We start from the raw sequence: 19,797 nt of genomic DNA, 5'->3' as shown, positions 1-19,797 counted from the left end.
ACATCCAGGACATGGCTGAGTTACACGAAAGCTTCTCCCATACTCCCCAGTGGAATTCATTTCTGGATCAGCACACAAGTCTGCAGTTGTAAAGGGATTTATTTTGCAGGTGGCTGCAATCTCCATTTTAGCTGATTTGGAGCTTAGACTGCTGTTACATTCGCTTCCCCTTTCTATATCATGGCATGCTCTCATAAGCAGTCAGCACTGCCAGTGAGAAAGTCCTGCATGGATCTGGAGAATGATCTGAGCAAAGGAGTTGGTTCCTGTAATGTATTACCAACACTTTTGCTTCTCAACAGCACCTTCCATTAGGTTTTTCACAGGAAGGACTATGAGCCTTTTGGAGTGATCTGGACATTCCAGTGCTTAATATCTAAAGAGGGTTCAGGGCTGGCTTACCTGGAAGCCCTGCTCTTTTACCCTACAGAGTAAAACATTGCAGAAATTAGGAAGAGGCACTCTGAATTATATAAAGGTGTTTGTAACATTAATATGCTTTTCCTGGGCAATGGAAAGAAAGTTGTGCCAGTATTTTCTGCTCGAGGCTGTCAGATCCAGGCCGAGCCAAAGCGCCAACACCTTCAGTATCTGTGTGACAGGGAGGAACTTCTGAACTGTAGTTTGGGCTGCAGCAATAGGGAATCTGAACACATCCTTCCTCCCTTGGGACAATGGCCTTGCCCATATATTTGGGAGTGGTGGGGAGAATCCACTGTGAGGGGCATACGATAGTGGATGCATACATAGCGACTTCAGGACACATTGTTGTCCCTTTGTTGCACACACTAACATATCCCAGCTCAGAGTTTAGGAATCACTGCTTTATATATAATTCTGAACATACTACATAAATTGACCTGCAGCTCTGTGGATAAGCCCTGTAGTAGCATTAGAAGTATTTCCCTTTGTAAGTAACTGGTACAAGGTCATGGGGGTTGTTCAGACTAGTACTACAAGCAACTGGGCTGCTTGTGCCTTTGGTTACTAGGGAAGGCATGGGAGCTGGACTAGTGTAATTACTCCCAGTTCCTCAATTTTTAATTATGACTCCAGAATTGAGTTTACTTCTAGATCCTATCATACTAATGTGGTGAGTTATACTAGAGATTAGTTTCTCTACACCTTTTTAAAAATGCTGTAGCCTTGCAGAGATGGATTGACATTCAAAGAAGCTTTAAAAGTGCTGGGCTGAGAGAAAATATACAGTAGACGTGTAAGCAAATCTAGCACCCAGGGCCATATCCTGGGCACCTTTGAACAGGCCAAAAGGAACTTGCGCTTCACCTATCCTTTATCCAAGAAAGATTTGATTATTCCTTCAGTGAGCATAACAATTCAGTATGTTGTCAGCTGCAACCATCATTTTAAAAACTCTCAACAGTTAGGGATTAGTAATTCTTACACAATCGGTAGCATGAGATAAAAAGATTGCCAACCAAACCTAACTTACTCCTCAACTCAGGAATCCAAAAAGCTTAAGGTACTCAGACAAGAAATTTTAAAAACTAGAAGCAGAACATCCACAAGCCTTTATTTCAGTTTGATATTTCCTACAAAGTTGTTTTTTTTAAAAGGAACAAACCATCTGAGGAAATGTGCAGGCTTATAAGCAAATGAACGTCACCCACCCTCTTTGCTTGCACTGGACTCTAGCCGATGCTGTCGTTTCAAGAGGCTCAGAAAGTTCACATGTAAGAATCTCAATTTGTGCGACAAATAGTACAAAAATCCTTTGTTCAAGTTACTTATCCACACACCCATCTCCAAAATACAGAAGTATAAATCAAAGGTGTAGGGCAGAAGGAAAGATTCGCCACCAAACCTTTGAACAAGTCAGTTGTATTTATTCTCTCCCATTGAGACATTCAGTGCCAGTAGAGCTGTGTCCATGCTTCCCTACTGGTAACTAGGGAACCATTGAAGTCATGTTACTAACTGTTTGAGCTTTATGGAAGGACCATGGTTATATTAAGTCCAGGACATGCTATAAACACATCTCTTCCAGACAGTATCACAGAGCAAGCAGGCCCTAAAATAATGAATCCCAAAATGTTGAAGGCAATTTCCAAAATGAATTCTCCCTTGCCCCAATTTTGTAGGTCAGACATATTTCCCTAATCCCCACTTCCCAACTTGGTGTGGCTCAGTATGCCCATTCAACTGCCTTGTACCCCCCCCCCCCACAACTTTTTGCTTCTAACTTATAGTGCATCAAGGATGTTGTCAATTTTGGTGATCAGCTCCTGCCGCTTGTTGGAATTGGTCTTCTCATTCTCTATGTATGTATCCTTCTTAAGTTTGCCAACAACCAGCCGTTCTGCCTCCACAGATGATTTTAGAACCAGCTCCTTGACTTGGCCATCAAGTTTTTGAATTTCACTGACCTTGAAGAAACACAGGACAAAACGTTAGGAGGACTGAATCTTATAAACAATATTGATTAAAAAAAAATAGAGCAGGGGAAGTGAATTTTACATTACAGTGGAGACCATTCCTTAGTATGAATGAGCCCATAGGGTCCCTCTATGGGCAGCAGCAGATTTGCAGAATTTATCGAACAGTTACATCCCAAACTGTACAATGACAAAAACAAAACAGAAAGTATGGGCGATATCCAGTTGTACTTGGAGTAGACCCGTTGAAGTGAATGGGACTTAAGTTAGAATAACATTGGATACAACCATATGTCCCCAAAATAAGCTGATGTTAGAAACTACGCACACTGGTAACAGTACTAGTTAATAGGTCTGAATATAAACACTCACTGCGACGAACATGGTATCAGGGTCTATGTGACTTCCAGAATAATCTCAGTGGTGGGTTATTATGCTATATACCATTCATGTTTTGTTTTTGAGACACAAAGTGCCTTGTAACCCTTCGATTTTATAGCAGAGCAGCAACAGAGGAATTTGTAGATATGTAACAGCAACAATGTTGGTACCCAGCAACACAGTTTAAGCCTGCCCTCTACTCACAGGAGCTTTCCACTAAAGAGTCCATCTCCTCCGCTAACTGCAGCAGAAATAATAAACAGAACTAATTAATAGCCCTCCAGTTTACAAGTTATGCCTCCATATACTGGCAGAAGTGACCAGCTTCTTCAGCAGTTAGGCCTCTTTCAGGACAGCTATGTTCAACATGATGTTCAGGCAGGTCCACTGAACACCCTGTAGTGGGTGCAGGTTCCCTCTCAAAGCATAGTAAATACCACCTGCTGTGTCAGGGTATCAATGCAACTTAAAATCATTAGGAAGGGATGCCTAATAAGCTTCACTTGCCAATGGCGAGAAGCAGTGTATAGAAAACATTTCATTTCAAAGCAGTGCCCATGCTAGACAAATGATAGCCAAAAGGCTTAATGCAGCTAGAGAGGGGCCTAATGTGCTCCCTATTTAGCATTACAAGATTAATGTTTTGGGCAAGATTTCTGCCTTCAGGGCTCACTCACATCCTCTCACTGAGGGAAGAGCTTGGCAGAATGAGATAGTGAATCCAGGCCAATGTGTCCTAGCCAATGGGATGGCTATGTTATATGTTTGCATATGGCACAAAGCACTGTAGGAGAGTATCACAAACTGGGGACAACATGAATATCGCAAACAGCCATAATTTAAAAACAAAACCAGTTTTGTTGGGTTACAAGGGAAGTTCTAGCTAAATTTTTTAAATTCAGATTTGTAAATGGGTTTTATAAACCTGAGGGGTATTACAGACTCCTAACACCATTTGTATGATATTAAGAAAATAGACAACATATTGTTTTTACCCTCTGTGGTCCGTTCTCATAGGAAATGGAAAGAACAAGTTCTGGTTTAAGTACTCTGTAGATATGAAGACTGACTAAAAAATCAAACAGTGTTTTGTGGGGTCACTTTAAAGTGCTTTGTGTGCATAGTTTTCAGTTCTCAGTTGTTCCAATTGACCCTCAAAGCTATGAAAGTAAGCTCATCAGTTTTTCATTAGATTTAGGGGCTGGATCCTGGAACACCACACAGCAATAAAAACTTCATCATGGTTGAGGAATATTTGGAACATGGAATAGTGGAAGAGTTACATAAAAGTTTTATGTATTTTTTAAGCATTGTCAGTTGACCCTAACTATCAACTGAGGATTAAAAACAAAATGCACCCAAAATTAACTCTGTTTCCTGGGTGAAGCAGAAAGACATTTGTCTTTGGAATGATATAACAGAAGAAGTTATAATTTGAAATCAGCAGTTTAGAGCAAGTAGAAGCAAAACCTAACACAGGCAACAGGATCTTACTTTGTCACATAGGTCAGAGCCCTCTGCCTTCAGCTTGGATTGCAATGAGGCTATTTCACTGGTTAAGGCTTTATGTTCAGTCTCCAGAGATTTTTTGCCACTGTTCAGGGTGGAAATATCCCGTGACTGCTTGTACTTATTCACAGCTTCGTCAAAAAGGCGGTATAGACATAATCTCTTATTCACTCCAGTAAGAACTTGCTCTGTAATGCAGGCAACTTTCATCCTAGCTTCTGCTGCTGGATCCTGCAAGAACAGGAAGGTTTACCAGGAGCAAAGACTCAATATATTATTATTATTATTATTATTATTAATTTATATAGTGCATTTTAAGTGTTCAAAGTGCTTCACATCTTCTCTCAGTAGTCCTTGTAATAATTCATAGTTCACAGCTCAGTCCTTTTCCCACTAGGCTGGATGTGGCACAGCAGCATCACACAGAATTAACAGGTTTTACCAAATAAATTGCCAGGAGCAAAGTAGAAAAATTAGGAGCAGACAGGAGTCCCATTTGCTCACAATAGAGTGCTATTCAAGAATAGATCAAGATATCCACTGAGCCAAACTAGGACTGAAAGCACTATTAAAAGATCACTACCACAGATTAAAGAACTTTGGCTAATTTGGATCTGAGCAGTCCTCTGTAAGGAGGAAAGTCAGCCTTAACAGAACTGTAAATATGCTCATTTACTGATTCAAACAATTTATTTAATATATATTTCTCTATCTACTATTAAATATCCTCAGAACACCACTTATATAAATATAGTGTAGTAGCCTGCTCTCCCAATGTGGCTTTATTTTACAAAAACATTAGAAGTACTACCTTGCATAAAAATAGCAACAAATCTAGTATTCCAACACCATCAGTGCAAGGCTATTTAACACCTAAATAAGAGTTATCCCACGAAAAATGGTGAGATGAACCCTCCTGTCATATCCTCCCTCACAAGCCTGTATTGAGGTACCTTGGTGATAGAGAAGTCCAGCCTCACATAAAGGATCACTGTAAAGAATAGGATGTAGAAGGCTCCAACTACTAGCAGAGGTTCCTGCAACATCAGGACCTTGTTAAAGGTATAGTGCACCTAGAAAAAGGAGGGCAAGTAATGAGACAGAGGGAAAATCATTATTATTCAAGATGCTCTACCCAGTTTACATTCCTAAAAAACAAAAGAAAGCTTCTTGCAGGTTCATCAGACCCAGGCCTAAACACATGTGTGACTCAATCGTTTTACTGGCCTACCAACTGAAGCATGGGCTGTTGCTATTCACATGACATATAACGCATTACAAATACAAAACAATTTGGGCTGCAAAGATGGGAGCAATGCTTCTAATGCTGATGCTATCCAAACAATGGGATTATATTTACCACAATATCCTGGATGTGCTGCTCAACTAAGTTGTTCTTATGTGCCACAATGACTGGGCGGCCAAATGTGTCCAAATAGGTGTAGTGAAGCTCATCAGGAGCCCGGCTGATTTCATACGGACTGTCCACATGGATATTCCTGCAGACAGTTGCATGCAAGAACATTAATTGTCCCCCCCGCCAAAACATAACTAGTACACATACACCGAGAGAGATGGACACTATATAAGTGCTTTAAAGCAACCTCAAACACCCCTCCCCCATGCTGCAACCTAAGAATGGCTGATTTCCAGAAAATGTTGCATCCTCATACCCAAGCAGTTTTATAACTGACAAATTAAGAGCACACAAGTGTCTGGATTAAGTCTCTCAATCATATTGTTACTTACTTGGCACCTTCTGGAAGGATCATCTTTACAGTTAGTGAATCTGTAACTTGCTCATCGAATACATGGTCAACAAATCTCATCTTCAAGGCATACTGATCACCTGGGAAACAGCGACAACAGGCTACCATAAATTTTTCTATATCTCAGCATGCAAGCATGAGACTTTTCTATATCTCAGCATGCAAGCAATGGAGGCCATGTTGGATAAAACGATTGCACTCAGAGAAGACATTAAGTTCCACTGGAACTCATTTTGGTAAGCAAAGTGCAGGTAAATTCCAACAGTAAAGCTAAGTTAAGAGACATCCACACAATTAAAATTCTGCACCTAATATAAGCTATGCAGAATACAAAACTACCCCTCAAATCCCTCAGAAACAGATTTATTTTGGATACACTATGTATCATTTTGTACATTTTGGGAAAGGAACAGGATGGTGGCAAAGGAATAATAGGAAATGAGGGGAGGGGAGCTGGAGGGATAGAAGGAATAAATCTGAAGGCCTGGAAGGCATAACTGCAAGACACTTTTCTTCAAATACTGACATAAGACTAGAGATGTACCTTTTAAATAGAACAGTGGATAATTTGAGTTATCTAAATAATACAAGCTGAGATTTTGGGGAATCCCAAATATCCATACAGAAATACAGACTGTGAACTGCCTTATAACTTGGGTTGTTCACATTTAATTTAGAAAGCCAATGTGGTATAGTGGTTACGGTGTTGGGACTAGGAAGATTTGGATTCTAATCCCCATTCGGCCATGAAGCTCACAGGGTGACTTTGGCCAGTCACTTACTCTCAGCCTAACCTACTTCACAGGGTTGTTGTAAGGATGAAATGGTGAAGAGGACCTTGCAAGCTGCCTTGCGTCCTTTGCAAGAGGAAAAAAGGCAGGATATAAATGTAATAAAATTGATAATAAAAATTTAAAAATACACACAATGTTCCAGATGCTAATACTCTGACAGGGAACCTACCAAGATTAAAGAGGTATTCATAGCTAGGCAGATTATAACCAATGATATAGTGTGTCTTCCAACCACCAAATAGTGGGAAACGAGGGCGAATCTCCATTTCTACAGAGTCATCCAGAATGAGAAGGTGACTGGTAGATATGTTGCCAATTTCATCTCTGTAATATACATCTTGAGCAGCAGCAGGGAGGATAGTCTAGGAAAAGAAAGACAATGAACACTTAGTACATTTTCACCCCCCCAAAAGCCCAGGGTGAGTAGCAAATAACCCAGTTATTACTATTGGTATCATCAATTCACACTAAGAACTGCAATCTCCATCCCTCCATTATACAGGGGCAGAGGCCACAGTATAAGTAGACTTGCCTTGATTTATTAAATTTATGCAGACAGCATCAACAAATATTCTCTGGGTGGCTTACGGATAAAGATAAAATAAAATGTTAAAAATACAAAATACTATAATTAGGAAAAGAAAAATGCAACATAAAAACAAAATTTCCCTTCTAATAGAATCAGCACAAAACAATTAGCAGTTCGGATTCAAAGCCATACTAAAACTTGTGAGTGCCCAAGGAGTTTTTAAGAAGCCTAGGTGAATAAAGGTCTTCACCTGGCACGAAAAAGAACATAAAGACAGTAGCCAGTTAGCCTCTCTGGAGAGGCTATTTTCTAACTGGTATGCTACAACCAAGAAGGCCTTCTCTGCGGAAGTTGCCTGCTTCACTTCACTTGGCACATGGCCTCCAAAGAGGATCTTAAGGTTCACGTGAATATGGGAGAAGAAGATTTTTCCCAAATCTTTATGGGCAGGGATGGGGAACCTTTAGCCTGTGAGCCATTTCTGAACAGTGAAGCCTTCCTATCTGGCCTGCCAAGGACCGGCCAAGACCCCACCGCCGCTCTGAAGTCCTGTGCCATCAGAGAAAGGTGAAGGTCGTGGGAAGCCTGCTTTGCTGGGAGCCACCACCTCAAAGTGAGACTTGGTGGGATGACTCTCATGACTGGAATACAGCAATTGAAGGATATAACTTGTTCAAAGAACAGGAGGAACAGAAAGGGAGGTGGGGTTGCACTGTATGTGAAAAATACACATCTCTGCACAGAAATACAGGAGGAGCTTGGTAGCCCCATCGAGAGCATCTGGATCAAAATAAATGGAGCAAAGAATAAAAGGAACCTGGTGGTTGGAGTCTACTACCGGCCACCCAATCAAGGAGAAGACAAGGATGAAAGTTTTGAAAAGCAAATAGCCAATGTTTTAAGGAAGCATGATGTAGTAGTAATGGGGGATTTCAATTTCCCTGATATTTATTGGGAGACAAATTCTGCAAAACATGGCCCCTCCAGGAAATTCCTGACTTGTGTGGCGGATAACTTCCACCTACAGAAAGTAGAGGAAGGAACTAGAGGATCGGCTATCCTTGACTTGATCCTAACCAACAGAGATGACTTAGTGGTTAAAGTAGCAGTTACAGGAACTCTGGGGGAAAGTGACCAAGTTGTACTTGAGTTCTTGGTTCTAAGGGAAGCAAAAGCTGAGTGTAGTCAAACGCGTACCCTGGATTTTAGGAAAGCTGATTTTAATAAACTCAGAACAATGATCAGTAAGGTCCCATGGCAAGCGACGCTAACGAGAAAAGGAGTCCAAGATGGGTGGGAGCTTTTAAAAAAGGAAATTCTCAAGGCACAATCACAAACAATTCCAACAAGAAGAAAAGGTGGAAGACAACAGAAGACGCCAATGTGGCTTCACAAAAAGCTTAGGGATGACCTGAAAACAAAAAAGGACATATATAGGAAGTGGAAAGAAGGCCAAGTAACAAAGGAAGAGTATAGGCAGATAGCACAGAATTGCAGGGATGGCATCAGGAAGGCTAAAGCTGAGAATGAGCTGAGGTTAGCAAGGGATGCTAAAAACAACAAAAAGGCTTTCTTCAGCTACGTGCATAGTAAAAGGCAGAGGAAAGAAATGGTAGTTCAGCTATTAAATAAGGATGGCAAAACGATAACAGATGACAAAGAAAAGGCAGAGGTGCTCAATTCCTACTTTGGCTCAGTCTTCCCCCAAAAGAGGGTCTATGACCCCCCTGGCAAAGGCAAAGTACAGGCTGAAGGGGCAGGATTGCAGCTTGAGATCGATAGGTATATGGTCAAGGAACACCTAATTACTTTGAATGAGTTCAAATCTCCAGGGCCAGATGAACTGCATCCTAGAGTCATAAAGGAACTGGTAGAAGAACTCTCAGAACCGCTGTCTATTCTCTTTGAGAAATCATGGAGGATGGGGGAAGTGCCAGATGACTGGAGGAGGGCTAACGTTGTCCCTATCTTCAAAAAGGGTAAAAAGGAAGAACCTGGGAACTACAGACCAGTCAGTCTGACATCAATCCCTGGGAAAATTCTGGAGCAGATGATAAAGGAATCCATCTGTAAGCACCTTGACAACAATGCAGTGATTACTCGAAGCCAACCTGGATTTGTCAAAAACAAGTCCTGCCAGACAAATCTGATCTCATTTTTTGATCAAGTAACCTCCCTTGTAGACCGTGGGAATGCTGTAGACATCATATACCTCAACTTCAGCAAAGCTTTCGACAAAGTGCCCCATGATATCCTGATAAGCAAACTAGCTCAAAGTGGGCTAGATGAAGCAACGATCCGGTGGATCCACAGTTGGCTACAGAATCAGACTCAAAGAGTGCTTATCAATGGGACCTTCTCAAACTGGGGAGAGGTAACGAGTGGCGTACCGCAGGGCTCAGTCCTGGGCCCAGTGCTCTTCAACATTTTTATTAATGACTTGGAGGAGGTGCAGGGAATGCTGATCAAATTTGCAGATGACACAAAATTGGGTGGGATAGCTAATACTTTGGAAGACAGAAACAGAATTCAAAGTGATCTGGATAGACTGGAGCGCTGGGCAGAAAACAACAGAATGACATTTAATAGGGATAAATGCCAAGTTCTGCACCTAGGAAAAAGAAACCAAATGCACAGTTACAAGATGGGGGATACGTGGCTCAACAACACTACAAGCGAGAAGGATCTGGGAATTGTTGTCGATCACAAGCTGAATATGAGCCAACAATGTGATGTGGCTGCAAAAAAGGCAAATGCTATTTTGGGCTGCATTAATAGAAGCATAGCTTCCAAATCCCGGGAAGTACTAGTTTCCCTCTACTCAGCACTGGTTAGGCCTCATCTGGAGTACTGTGTCCAGTTCTGGGCACCACACTTGAAGAAGGATGCAGACAAACTGGAGAGGGTTCAGAGGAGGGCAACAAAGATGATCAGGGGACTGGAAACAAAGCCCTATGAAGAGAGACTGAAAGAACTGGGCATGTTTAGCCTTGAGAAGAGAAGACTGAGGGGAGATATGATAGCACTCTTCAAGTACTTGAAAGGTTGTCACAGAGAAGAAGGCCAGGATCTCTTCTTGATCATCCCAGAGTGCAGGACACGGAATCATGGGCTCAAGTTACAGGAAGCCAGGTTCTGGCTGAACATCAGGAGAAACCTCCTGACTGTAAGAGCAATACGACAGTGGAACCAATTACCTGGGGAGGTGGTGGGCTCTCCCACACTGGAGGCCTTCAAGACGAGGCTGGACAGCCATTTGTCAGTGATGCTCTGACTTGGATTCCTGCATTGAGCAGGGGGTTGGACTCGATGGCCTTGTAGGCCCCCTCCAACCCTACTATTCTATGATTCTATGAAAGCAGGTGGAGCACTCTGACGCATCAGTTTCCGAAGGCTTCCCTCACCATTCCCATTACGGGCCAACCACCACAAGGCACCTGGAGCAGCAGTTCCCAATTGGCAGCAAATAAGAGTGGGGGGAGGGAGGAGGAGAGAGACTGTGGGAAGAGGAGGTTTAAACTAATCTTTCTCCAAGCTCCACTGCTCTGCTGGTTAGGAAACAACTGAAGATTGGGCAAACGGGGCAATGCTTCTTCAGGTGTTTAGATAAATGCCATCAGGTCCTACTGACATGACATCATAGCATACAAGTACTCCCTGACACCTGCCTTGCGTATCCTTAATTTTTGTGAACAGCCCAGAAAGCTTTGGCTATCAGGTGGAATAGAAATCAAATAAATAAATAAATCCTTACTTACTTAAATAAAGCCTTCCCCCCTCATTTGTTATGCTATTAAGGATTCTAAGCATGCTTGAACTCAGTGTGACTTACTTGCAAATAAACTCACTTAGGAAAAGACAGTAAGTCTCTATTCAGCACTGCTTCACATTTTGCAAAATGTATTAGGTATCAAGTAGTTCTGCATTATCCTGTGAGGGGCTGTCCAAGATGAGCAGCATACACATTTGTTAATACTTAACACATGTTACCGTTTTAAAATGCTGTACTTACATTATCCCAGTAATCCTTACAGATACTGGGTTGGGAGTCCTCTCTCCCAACTCATCTTCTGTCTTTGCTTGGAAATAGAAGGGTACAAGAACGGTGGAGAATGCAAACTACCTCCCTATGCCCCTACTTCAATATCAGCAATAAGATGCCTCGTGGGAGGGAAAGGAATCAGGATGGAGGAGACAGAGAAAGTTCTCAATAATGCCTCATCTCTTCAAAGTAGCCCAGTGGCATTGCTCCCTCACTATCCCCTTCCCCACCCCAACAGCCTGATCCAATTCCGGCAAGCGAAGGATGAACTGTTTACATATGATGCCATCGCCTAAGAGGAAGTGGAACAAAAGAACCAGGCTATTTTAAATACAAAAGTAAGTCTGAAAGTGCAGACCTTAAATGATTTCACAGAAGAGATTCCACTGTCTGGCTGTCTCTGGTAGTCATATCTGGAGAAAGGCCCTTTGAGAACAGCTCCGGTATGTTTTAGGTCAACCGTCTCTTCTACAGCAATATTGCCCCAGTGAGATACTTCAATGACACGTGTCATGCTAGTGATAGTCAGGAATGGGCTGTTGTTTTCATAATGCACTTTAAGGATATCCTATGAAGGGGGAAAATATAGTGAACAAACTGAACATTTTTTAATAGTTCCCCAACCTATTTGTAGAAAAGGCCATTTCATTTACAGCACAGCCTATTAGGAAGTCACACTGAAATGCTTTTTTGCTGAAAGGTTACTCAGTTGAGGGCTTTATGCTCATTTTAGCATGCAGTCACTCATTCCATGAAGACCCAGAGGTCAGCGCAGTGTCACCATTTCTCCAAAGATAGCACACACAGGAGAGTTGTTTCATGTTTACAGAACATCACTTCCTCATACCCTTAATACCTTGAATGTCTGCACAACGCACCACTTCCTTTTTAACACTGTTCTATTTTGAGGGAATGACAAGCTGAAATCTTCCACATACTGAGGACAAGCAAAGTATAGAAAATTCCTGTTTCCCCTGTTCCAGCCCACCCTAGGACAACCATGTCTTAGGCCAAAGTTCTCACAGACATCCATGTAGGGTGTTTTATGGGAGAATTGATAATTATTAGAATCAGAAGTATCTCTATCAAACACCATCATGAAGGCTGGAGGCACCCAGAGTTAAAATGGGTATTTTAAATCCATAGTCAGAACTCTGAGATGTTTTTCCCTATAAAAATAATCAGGCACTGTGTGAATGACCAAAGAATCAGTGAGTGTTTTTTTCAGCTTCCTGGGAAGCAAAGTTTTTTATTTTCAAAAGCTGTCAGCTTGGATGTACAAAAGGCAAGAGGGTGACCATCTCCATTGCAAGGACTGTTTCATAAATCCCACTCTTTTTTGTAGTCATACTGCATATACAAATGACTTTGACTGAACATGGGTGTGACTACATCTGCATTCACCTACAACAAGCCTTAATCCTCAGATTCTTAAGGTGAATGCCCCCAAAAGCAATTGTTTGAACACAGAGAGTTGCCATAATTGTAACTGTTGGCTCGTCTCACTTACAATTATGGCAACTCTGTGTGTTTAGTCACCAACTGGAAAAACGTGGAAGTACAGGCTCCTAGCCTCTCAGACTAAAAAATCCCCGCATTCTACCAAGAGGGCTGGTGAAAAAGGGGCAGAACACTCCATCAGTTTGCTCACTCACCTACATAGAATTCCAGGTACATAGCATGGAACTGTCACCATGGTGAACAGGTAAATCATTAAATAAAAGCCTGCTTTCATTTTTTTAGGTTCTTTTAGGGCGCAATCCAATAGGGATAGTCGGCTGCGTCCGAACTTGGAGGCAACCTACTATCCAACGCAGGGCAGGTGGAGAGCAGAGGGGATCTTCTCCTCTGTGCTCTGGCCACCCCACATTAGCGGCTAGACAGTGCATAGGAAGCATCATAATGACGCTTCTGCCATCCCCGCCGCTCCACACCCCCAGGAGTGGCCCCTTTCCCCCGCTGCTCTCACGAGCTTAGAGCCAGGGACAAACCATGCCTCTTACACAGAGGTGGGGAGATGATTTTCTGGGAACTGACCTTGGAGCACTGGCTCGGAGGTCAGTTCCCGAAAACTGGATAATCCTATGGCTGTCTAGCCGCTGTCTAGCGTCCATAGGATTGCACCCTTAAACTAATTACATTTCTGGCTGGCTTATTTGAATTGTATTTTAATTCTATATGAGTGACATACGCCCTTCAGACACTGTTCCTCTTCAATGAGCATTAAATTGAGATTAAGAGTTTACCTCACTGTACGGTGGTACATCCTTGAAGGGTCCATATTCAATTATATCCTCTGACCGGCTGGGATTGCCTAGTTTGGTGTAACTTTCAACATTTCTTGAGGCAAGTTTTACACGAGTAGTTTGGGTCTTGGTTGGATATGGAGAGTAAAAATAATGATTACCCTCAAAAACCACAAATTGCTTCTCTGCCTGGGTAATGTGTGTAGGGTATGGCTGCAGGACGTGTGTAAAAACTGTTTCAACAGATAAGCGGATCTTTGCTCCTGGAGCCAGAGGAGATGGCAATTTCACTGTGAAGAATTTGCCACTAAAAAGAGGGGGGAAAATAGAAAATCAGTCAGGCTCTTGCTGGCTTGACAGACACCCAGAAACATGGGACACAAATTCAACAGAGATCTTCACTTTAATTTTTTTTAATCTCCCACTCCCTATCCCTCCTGCAGTTTTGAATGAGTCCCATTATGGATACCTACACCACCCATTCATTCCTACCTCAGAGCTACTTGTCTGGGTTTACTGAATAAACTTTATTCAAAATATCAATAACTGGACACACAGCTATCAGCATTAGAATGCATGGTCAAGACCAGCCTTCCCTCACCTAATGCCATCCAAGTAGAGATGTGAAGGCTGGGGAAAAAGCGGGAAAATTCAGGGAAAAAACACCTTTTCCCCGTTTTTTTCCAAGGACTGTTTTTGGTTGTTTCTTTTCTTTTTTTTTAATGGAAAAACTGAACAGCTTTGGATTATGAAATATTTTCCCTTTATTAGAATTTAGGACAAGGTGTTTATATATTGTTACCAAGCTGTTGCTCACCAACTTAAATTATTTTTAAACCCATGTAATAAGACTTTTATAGAAAGACTAGAGATGTAAAATGTCTGGAAATAATGAAGCCATGGGGAAAATGTTTTTTTAGTCCTCTCTGTAAGATTCTCAGCATAGTTTTTTCTTCCATTTCTTATTGATCCAACGTATCTTTTACTGATAAACATTTTGGGATGCTCCAAGTCATGCTCAATTCCCCAACATGTGAATAGAGTCATGAAATCATAATATGGAAGAAAATGTACATGCTTGACAGTTTGGGTTTAGTTCTACAGAGTCCTGTATTTCTGGACTTGTCTTCCTCTGCCTCACTTTCTTCCTGATTCTTCAGGCTTCTAGGATGATCCAGATGTTTCAGGGACTACTTGCTGAAGTTCCCTCCAGTCAAACATAAATTAGGAACCTAAATATGTTGTGTAACTTGGTTTGCTCATAAAATTATTCAGGCTTAGTATATTAAAATTTTAAAGTATAGTTTATTCAGACATTACAAATTTACTAAATGAGTTGACTTTTTAAAGTTTTCAAATATAACACTAATTATATGAGCAAACCCAGTTATACATAATATAACTTTAGGAACATAAAGCCTGCTTTACATTCCTAAAGCAGCATTCCTCAACCTGGTGCCCTACAGATGTTTTGGACAATGCTCAGCATTCCTGACCAGTGGCCAGGAGGGTGATAGGAGCTGAAGTCCAAAATATCTGGAAAGCACCAGGTCGGGGAAGGTTGTCCTAAAGCAACAAAGTGACTTCAGATCTGTAAGCAGTGCTAAAAAAATAAGCATTGCTTATTTTTCAATTTTCCTCAAAATTTCCACACACACACACACACACACCCAAAAAACAAGAAAAAAAACTGTTTTTTCTTCATGGCTTCAACATAACTGGAAATTGCACATCTCTACATCCAGGTGTTTGGGACTACAACTGCCATAATCCCAGATAATTGGCCATGCTGGCTCGGACTGATAGGAATTGCAGGCCAGAACATCTGTAGGGCTCCTCATTGGGAAAGGCTGTGCCAGACTCTCAGGAGCAGTTGCTATTTTAGAGAAGCTAAGATCTCAGCTGATTAAAATAAAATGGTTAGACTTAAGTGCCAGAAAGCTAAACTTAAAAGCTAATGCAAAAATACCAAGTAACAATTATTTTCTGCCTGCAATAGGGAGGTTTAGATGTCTAAAAAAACAAGCAAATCACTATATCAATAGCTACACCTTACAGCAGGGGTGGGCAACATGTGGCCCTCCAGATGTTGGGACTGCAACTCCCACCATCCCTCACCATCGGCTATGCTGGCTAGGGCTGATGGGAGCTGCAGTCCAACAACATGTGGCGAGCTACAAGATGCATACCCCTCCCTTATAGTTTCAGGAGACCACCTTGTTGTATCACAATGATCAGGCTGGATTTTTCTTCTTTTAAAAAGATTTCCAGGAATAAAAACTGACAGCCAGTAAGAAAATAGTATCTGTAAATAGTATTGGCCTTTCTATAGCTCCAATCTTGTGGAATTAAACATCTGACACTAATACAATGTTTTAGGACTACTTCACAAATTACATTTTTTAACTGTACACCTAAAGAGTATGAATATAGTAAACACATGCATCATATGGGTACACTCATCAGGATTGGGTTCAGTTCCTTGTTGAGTGTACATTTGGGGGCAAACCTGAGGGTGAACTAGCCCTTAGTTTCCCATAGCAAGACTCACCTTTTACCTTTTACTTTTGTCTCTTTCACCTCCAAAGTATTCTCCTCTTCTTCCTCACCTTTTACCTATTCCAAATGATGACATTAAAGTCTGGTCAGTGTTATAGTTCCCATATAAGACTTACCTGGCTGAATTAATCAGAAGTGTTAAACAACTCCTATTCCTACTAGTGGAAAGCAAGTCAGCAGAGAAGCTAGGATACATTTTAATTTGAGACACATACCAATAATTAGCCAACCAATCATTATCAAACGGTTGGCCAATTCCATAAACCATGCAGTGCTATGTAATAACAACTGACAAATGTCTTAAACCCCTGAGACCCACATTTTGGCCTAATTACCAGACAAACCCAATACTTGTGATTGCCATTCACCACTCCCTTCCCAGGATCCGGAGGCATGTGCATAGAACATGGAGAATGAAGGGGTGTATGCCTTGTGCTGGGCATTTGCAGAAGGTGCAAGCAGCAACTCGCTACTGCGAAATCCCAAGAGTAAGGGAGAAAAACTATCCCCCAACCTTCTTCCAGCAAGCTCTCCAGGGAGGAAAGAAGGGAAAGCAACTACCCCTTCTACCTGGGATTTTGCAGGAGGAAACTAGGTTCAAATAAGAAGAGCAGATATTTATGAGATGCATGTTCTCATTCAAAGGCTCTATCCCACTGGAAATCTTTTGAAAGAGCTCCTTGGATAGCCACCAACTGGACAGACAAGTGATGCATGGCATAATTTTGACCTTGCTTTGTTGAATTCGCTCCTGGTTTTAATTTTTCTGACAATAGTTGTCTGAGCCTCCCAAAGCTTACAAGCACAGACAATGCACTTGGCGACACCCACTTTTATTCTAATTCTTGGGGCAAACAGGCCAAAAGGAAAAAGGATCATAAGGAATTAGAAAAGTGACAAGGGAGCAGAGATCCTTGGTATTTGGTTTCACATCATGTTTAGGTCCAATATGGGGGTTACCTATATTTACTCCAAATATTTTAAAAATCATTTAGTTGCATTTTTAATGCACAAAGGACTTTACAGACCTCACCACAGCTCTATGGTAGATCAAAATTACCAGGACCTACAACTAGGAAATAATAGCTTGCAGAAGGACTGTCAATGAATCCATGTATGAGAGTGAAGTGAGGTTTCAGTGTCTGTAGTCAGCATTATCAACTAACCTGCAGGCCAGCAATATCTCCATTTTACAAAATGAGCAAGCAGTCATGAAGCAAAGCAAGTCAATTGCAGCCATCCTATGCATATACTTACAAGTCCCACAGAATTCAGAGCAACTTAGTACTTATGATAGGGCTGTAAATAGCATGACAAATCCAGAACATAGGAAGACGAATGGAACCTAGGTGCCGCTTCTCAGACAACCTGAGCTTACTATTGGCCATTCGATGATACTGTGCCAAAGGCCCTGTTCACTGTCCTTGCCATATCCTTCCCCCATCTTGAATCACTCCTGTTTAAACAATCCATTTTCCCCTATAAGCTGAACTAGCTTAATTAGGTTTCCTAGCTCCTTACACATTCTTTAAAAATAAGCTGCCTTGCAAATGAATAATCTGCAAACCGCTGATTATTCCTTTTGCAAGGCAACTTCCTAACAGCAGAGACACTCCAATGTAATATCTGTAGCCATTTAAGATTCAGGATTGAAGACAAAAGGAGAAGGGGATGGCAGAGGATGAGATGGCTAGATACCATCACCGATGCAATGAATATGGACTTGAGCACACTCCGGGAGAGAGCGGAGGACAGGAAGGCCTGGCGTGCTATGGTCCATGGGGTCATGAAGAGTAGAACACAACTGAACGACTGAACAACAACAAAGATTCAGGATGAAGTTTCCATCAGCACTTTCTGTTACATGTTAAGACAGAAGGCTTAAAAGAATGCCCTTCACAAAGGCTTTCAAATACCCTACACTTCCAATTGTTATGATTAGCCAGGAAACACTAACACCAATAGGTACTTAAAAGCCACTTAAGTTCACATGCCAGCAGTCTGTGTATGCAGCTAGGCAAAGGCCTTGCACATGCGTATGTAGTTTTATGGACATGCTTTGAGATCCACGCCTCCCTCCCTCTCTCTAGGTTGTTCTCCAATTGAAGCACTTGTGCTTACGTGTCAGCATTTGCCGAGCCACACCACCAACTCTGAGGGGAATCAACAGCCGGGAAGAATAGTACGCATGTGCAAGGCCTTTGCCTAGCTGCATACACAGACTGCTGGCATGTGAACTTAAGTGGCTTTTAAGTACCTATTGGTGTTAGTGTTTAAGATGTGGTGAACACTGCTACAAAGTGACAATGCTTCCCAGTACATTACCTGGATAGACACGTTGACAAATCCACATAGGAGATTTTACAAACAATTTTAGGATAGCCCTCCATCTTTCCCACGGTAATATATTTTGGTTACACTTTGTCCCCAGCTTACACAGCATTACACAGTCAGCCCAGAGGAGTCGAAGTTTTTAGTAGATCCATAAAATAATGGGTTTGCTCGCAGCCCACATCTCTGTCACAATATGCAGATTTCCTCTCGTGCATCTCTATAGGCATATATTCCTCCCACTCACGCACGAAGTGCGATTTTGCAGCCCACCCTCCACACGTAAGACAACAGGAGCCAAACACACCACAACCATCACAATTAAAAATCAAATCAACAGTCCAACACAGTTGAGGCGGGGGGGGGGGGGAGGAATCATTACAATACTTTCAAGTCCCAATAGCAACGGGGTTCTGGAAACTGGAAAAGTGGGCGAGAAGGGACGCGACACCAATAAGAAGCGGCACTGGGCGGAGAAACTTATCGCCATCGAAAACTGGAAGAAAAAGAGGAACAATGCGAGAGGGCTGAAGTCTCACTGCTAGAAATATTAGCAGAGGCACCAAAAACGTTACAATCGCGTAGCCGGTGCAGAACGGAGACGCGTGAACGAAGAAATGCCAAGAAGCGCGAGACCGGCATCGGCATCTCCGTGCAGAGCAGGAGGAGGGATCCGGGCTGGAGACAGCCGTTATGGGGCGTGCGGAGGGGGCTCCATCAACTGCTCACCTGCACCCCCAGGTACGCCAGGTGGCTCTCCAGGCCGGGGTCCAAAGCCAGAAGGAAGGAGCTGGCGGACCCAGAGCCCCCCGCCGGATTGGCCAGGCTCAGCTCGGCCGTCACTTTGGCCAGGTGCGTCCCGAGGTCCACCGTCCGCTTTACGTCTTCATTGACCAGCTCCGGGGCCGCCAGGGCGCTCCCCAGGCAGAGAAAGAGGGAAAAGCAGGCGAGGCGGGTTTCCATGACCGACCACGCTGAGAGACGAAGCCGCGGCCCAAACCGGATGGACTCACTCCTTCGCGGCGCCGTTCATTCATCAGGAGGGCACAAGATGGCGCCCCCCACGCTGAGGGGAAGACAAGATGGCGACACCCGGCAGTGACCCGCGCTCAAGATGGCCGCGCGTGCAACGCGGGGCCTGACCCTCCCGTCGCGCGGGCCTCAGGCGATCGAGGCATCTCTGCGGTTGCCTGAGTGCAAATGGGACGTCAAATTGAATGCTGAGAGGATGGGTCAGATTG

The 19,797-nt window shown here is 42.7% G+C and overlaps 1 protein-coding gene across 1 annotated transcript; it reads right to left on the bottom strand.

Moving 5' to 3' along the window:
• Positions 1–1,514: 1,514 nt before the first annotated feature.
• On the bottom strand, positions 1,515–19,594 carry RPN1 (ribophorin I). Its single transcript, XM_084840153.1, has 10 exons — positions 19,286–19,594; positions 16,218–16,282; positions 13,667–13,973; positions 11,779–11,988; positions 7,019–7,211; positions 6,036–6,135; positions 5,647–5,785; positions 5,240–5,359; positions 4,272–4,517; positions 1,515–2,387 (listed from the first exon to the last, which is right to left on the bottom strand). Exons 1-10 carry the CDS (start codon positions 19,517–19,519, stop codon positions 2,205–2,207), a joined length of 1,797 nt encoding a protein of 598 aa, XP_084696279.1. The 5' UTR covers positions 19,520–19,594; the 3' UTR covers positions 1,515–2,204.
• Positions 19,595–19,797: the final 203 nt, after the last annotated feature.

The sequence above is a fragment of the Heloderma suspectum genome, chromosome 2 (genome assembly GCF_057233095.1).
Source record: "Heloderma suspectum isolate Gila_16-S chromosome 2, 16-S_ref, whole genome shotgun sequence".
Lineage (NCBI taxonomy): Eukaryota > Metazoa > Chordata > Lepidosauria > Squamata > Helodermatidae > Heloderma > Heloderma suspectum.
The sequence above is the reverse complement of the archived record's forward strand: the minus strand, read 5'-3'. Positions and strand labels throughout refer to the sequence as shown.

What these genes read in the sequence shown, in the direction of transcription:
- RPN1 (XM_084840153.1), bottom strand. Translation starts at nt 19,519, where the DNA reads ATGGAAACCCGCCTCGCCTGCTTTTCCCTCTTTCTCTGCCTGGGGAGC. An exon ending in CTTCTGTGAAATCATTTAAG is followed by an intron (nt 7,212 to 11,778) that starts GTCTGCACTTTC and finishes TTCTTTTCCTAG; the next exon opens with ACTATCCTCCCTGCTGCTGC. An exon ending in AGCACATCCAGGATATTGTG is followed by an intron (nt 5,360 to 5,646) that starts GTAAATATAATC and finishes TCCTTTTTCTAG; the next exon opens with GTGCACTATACCTTTAACAA.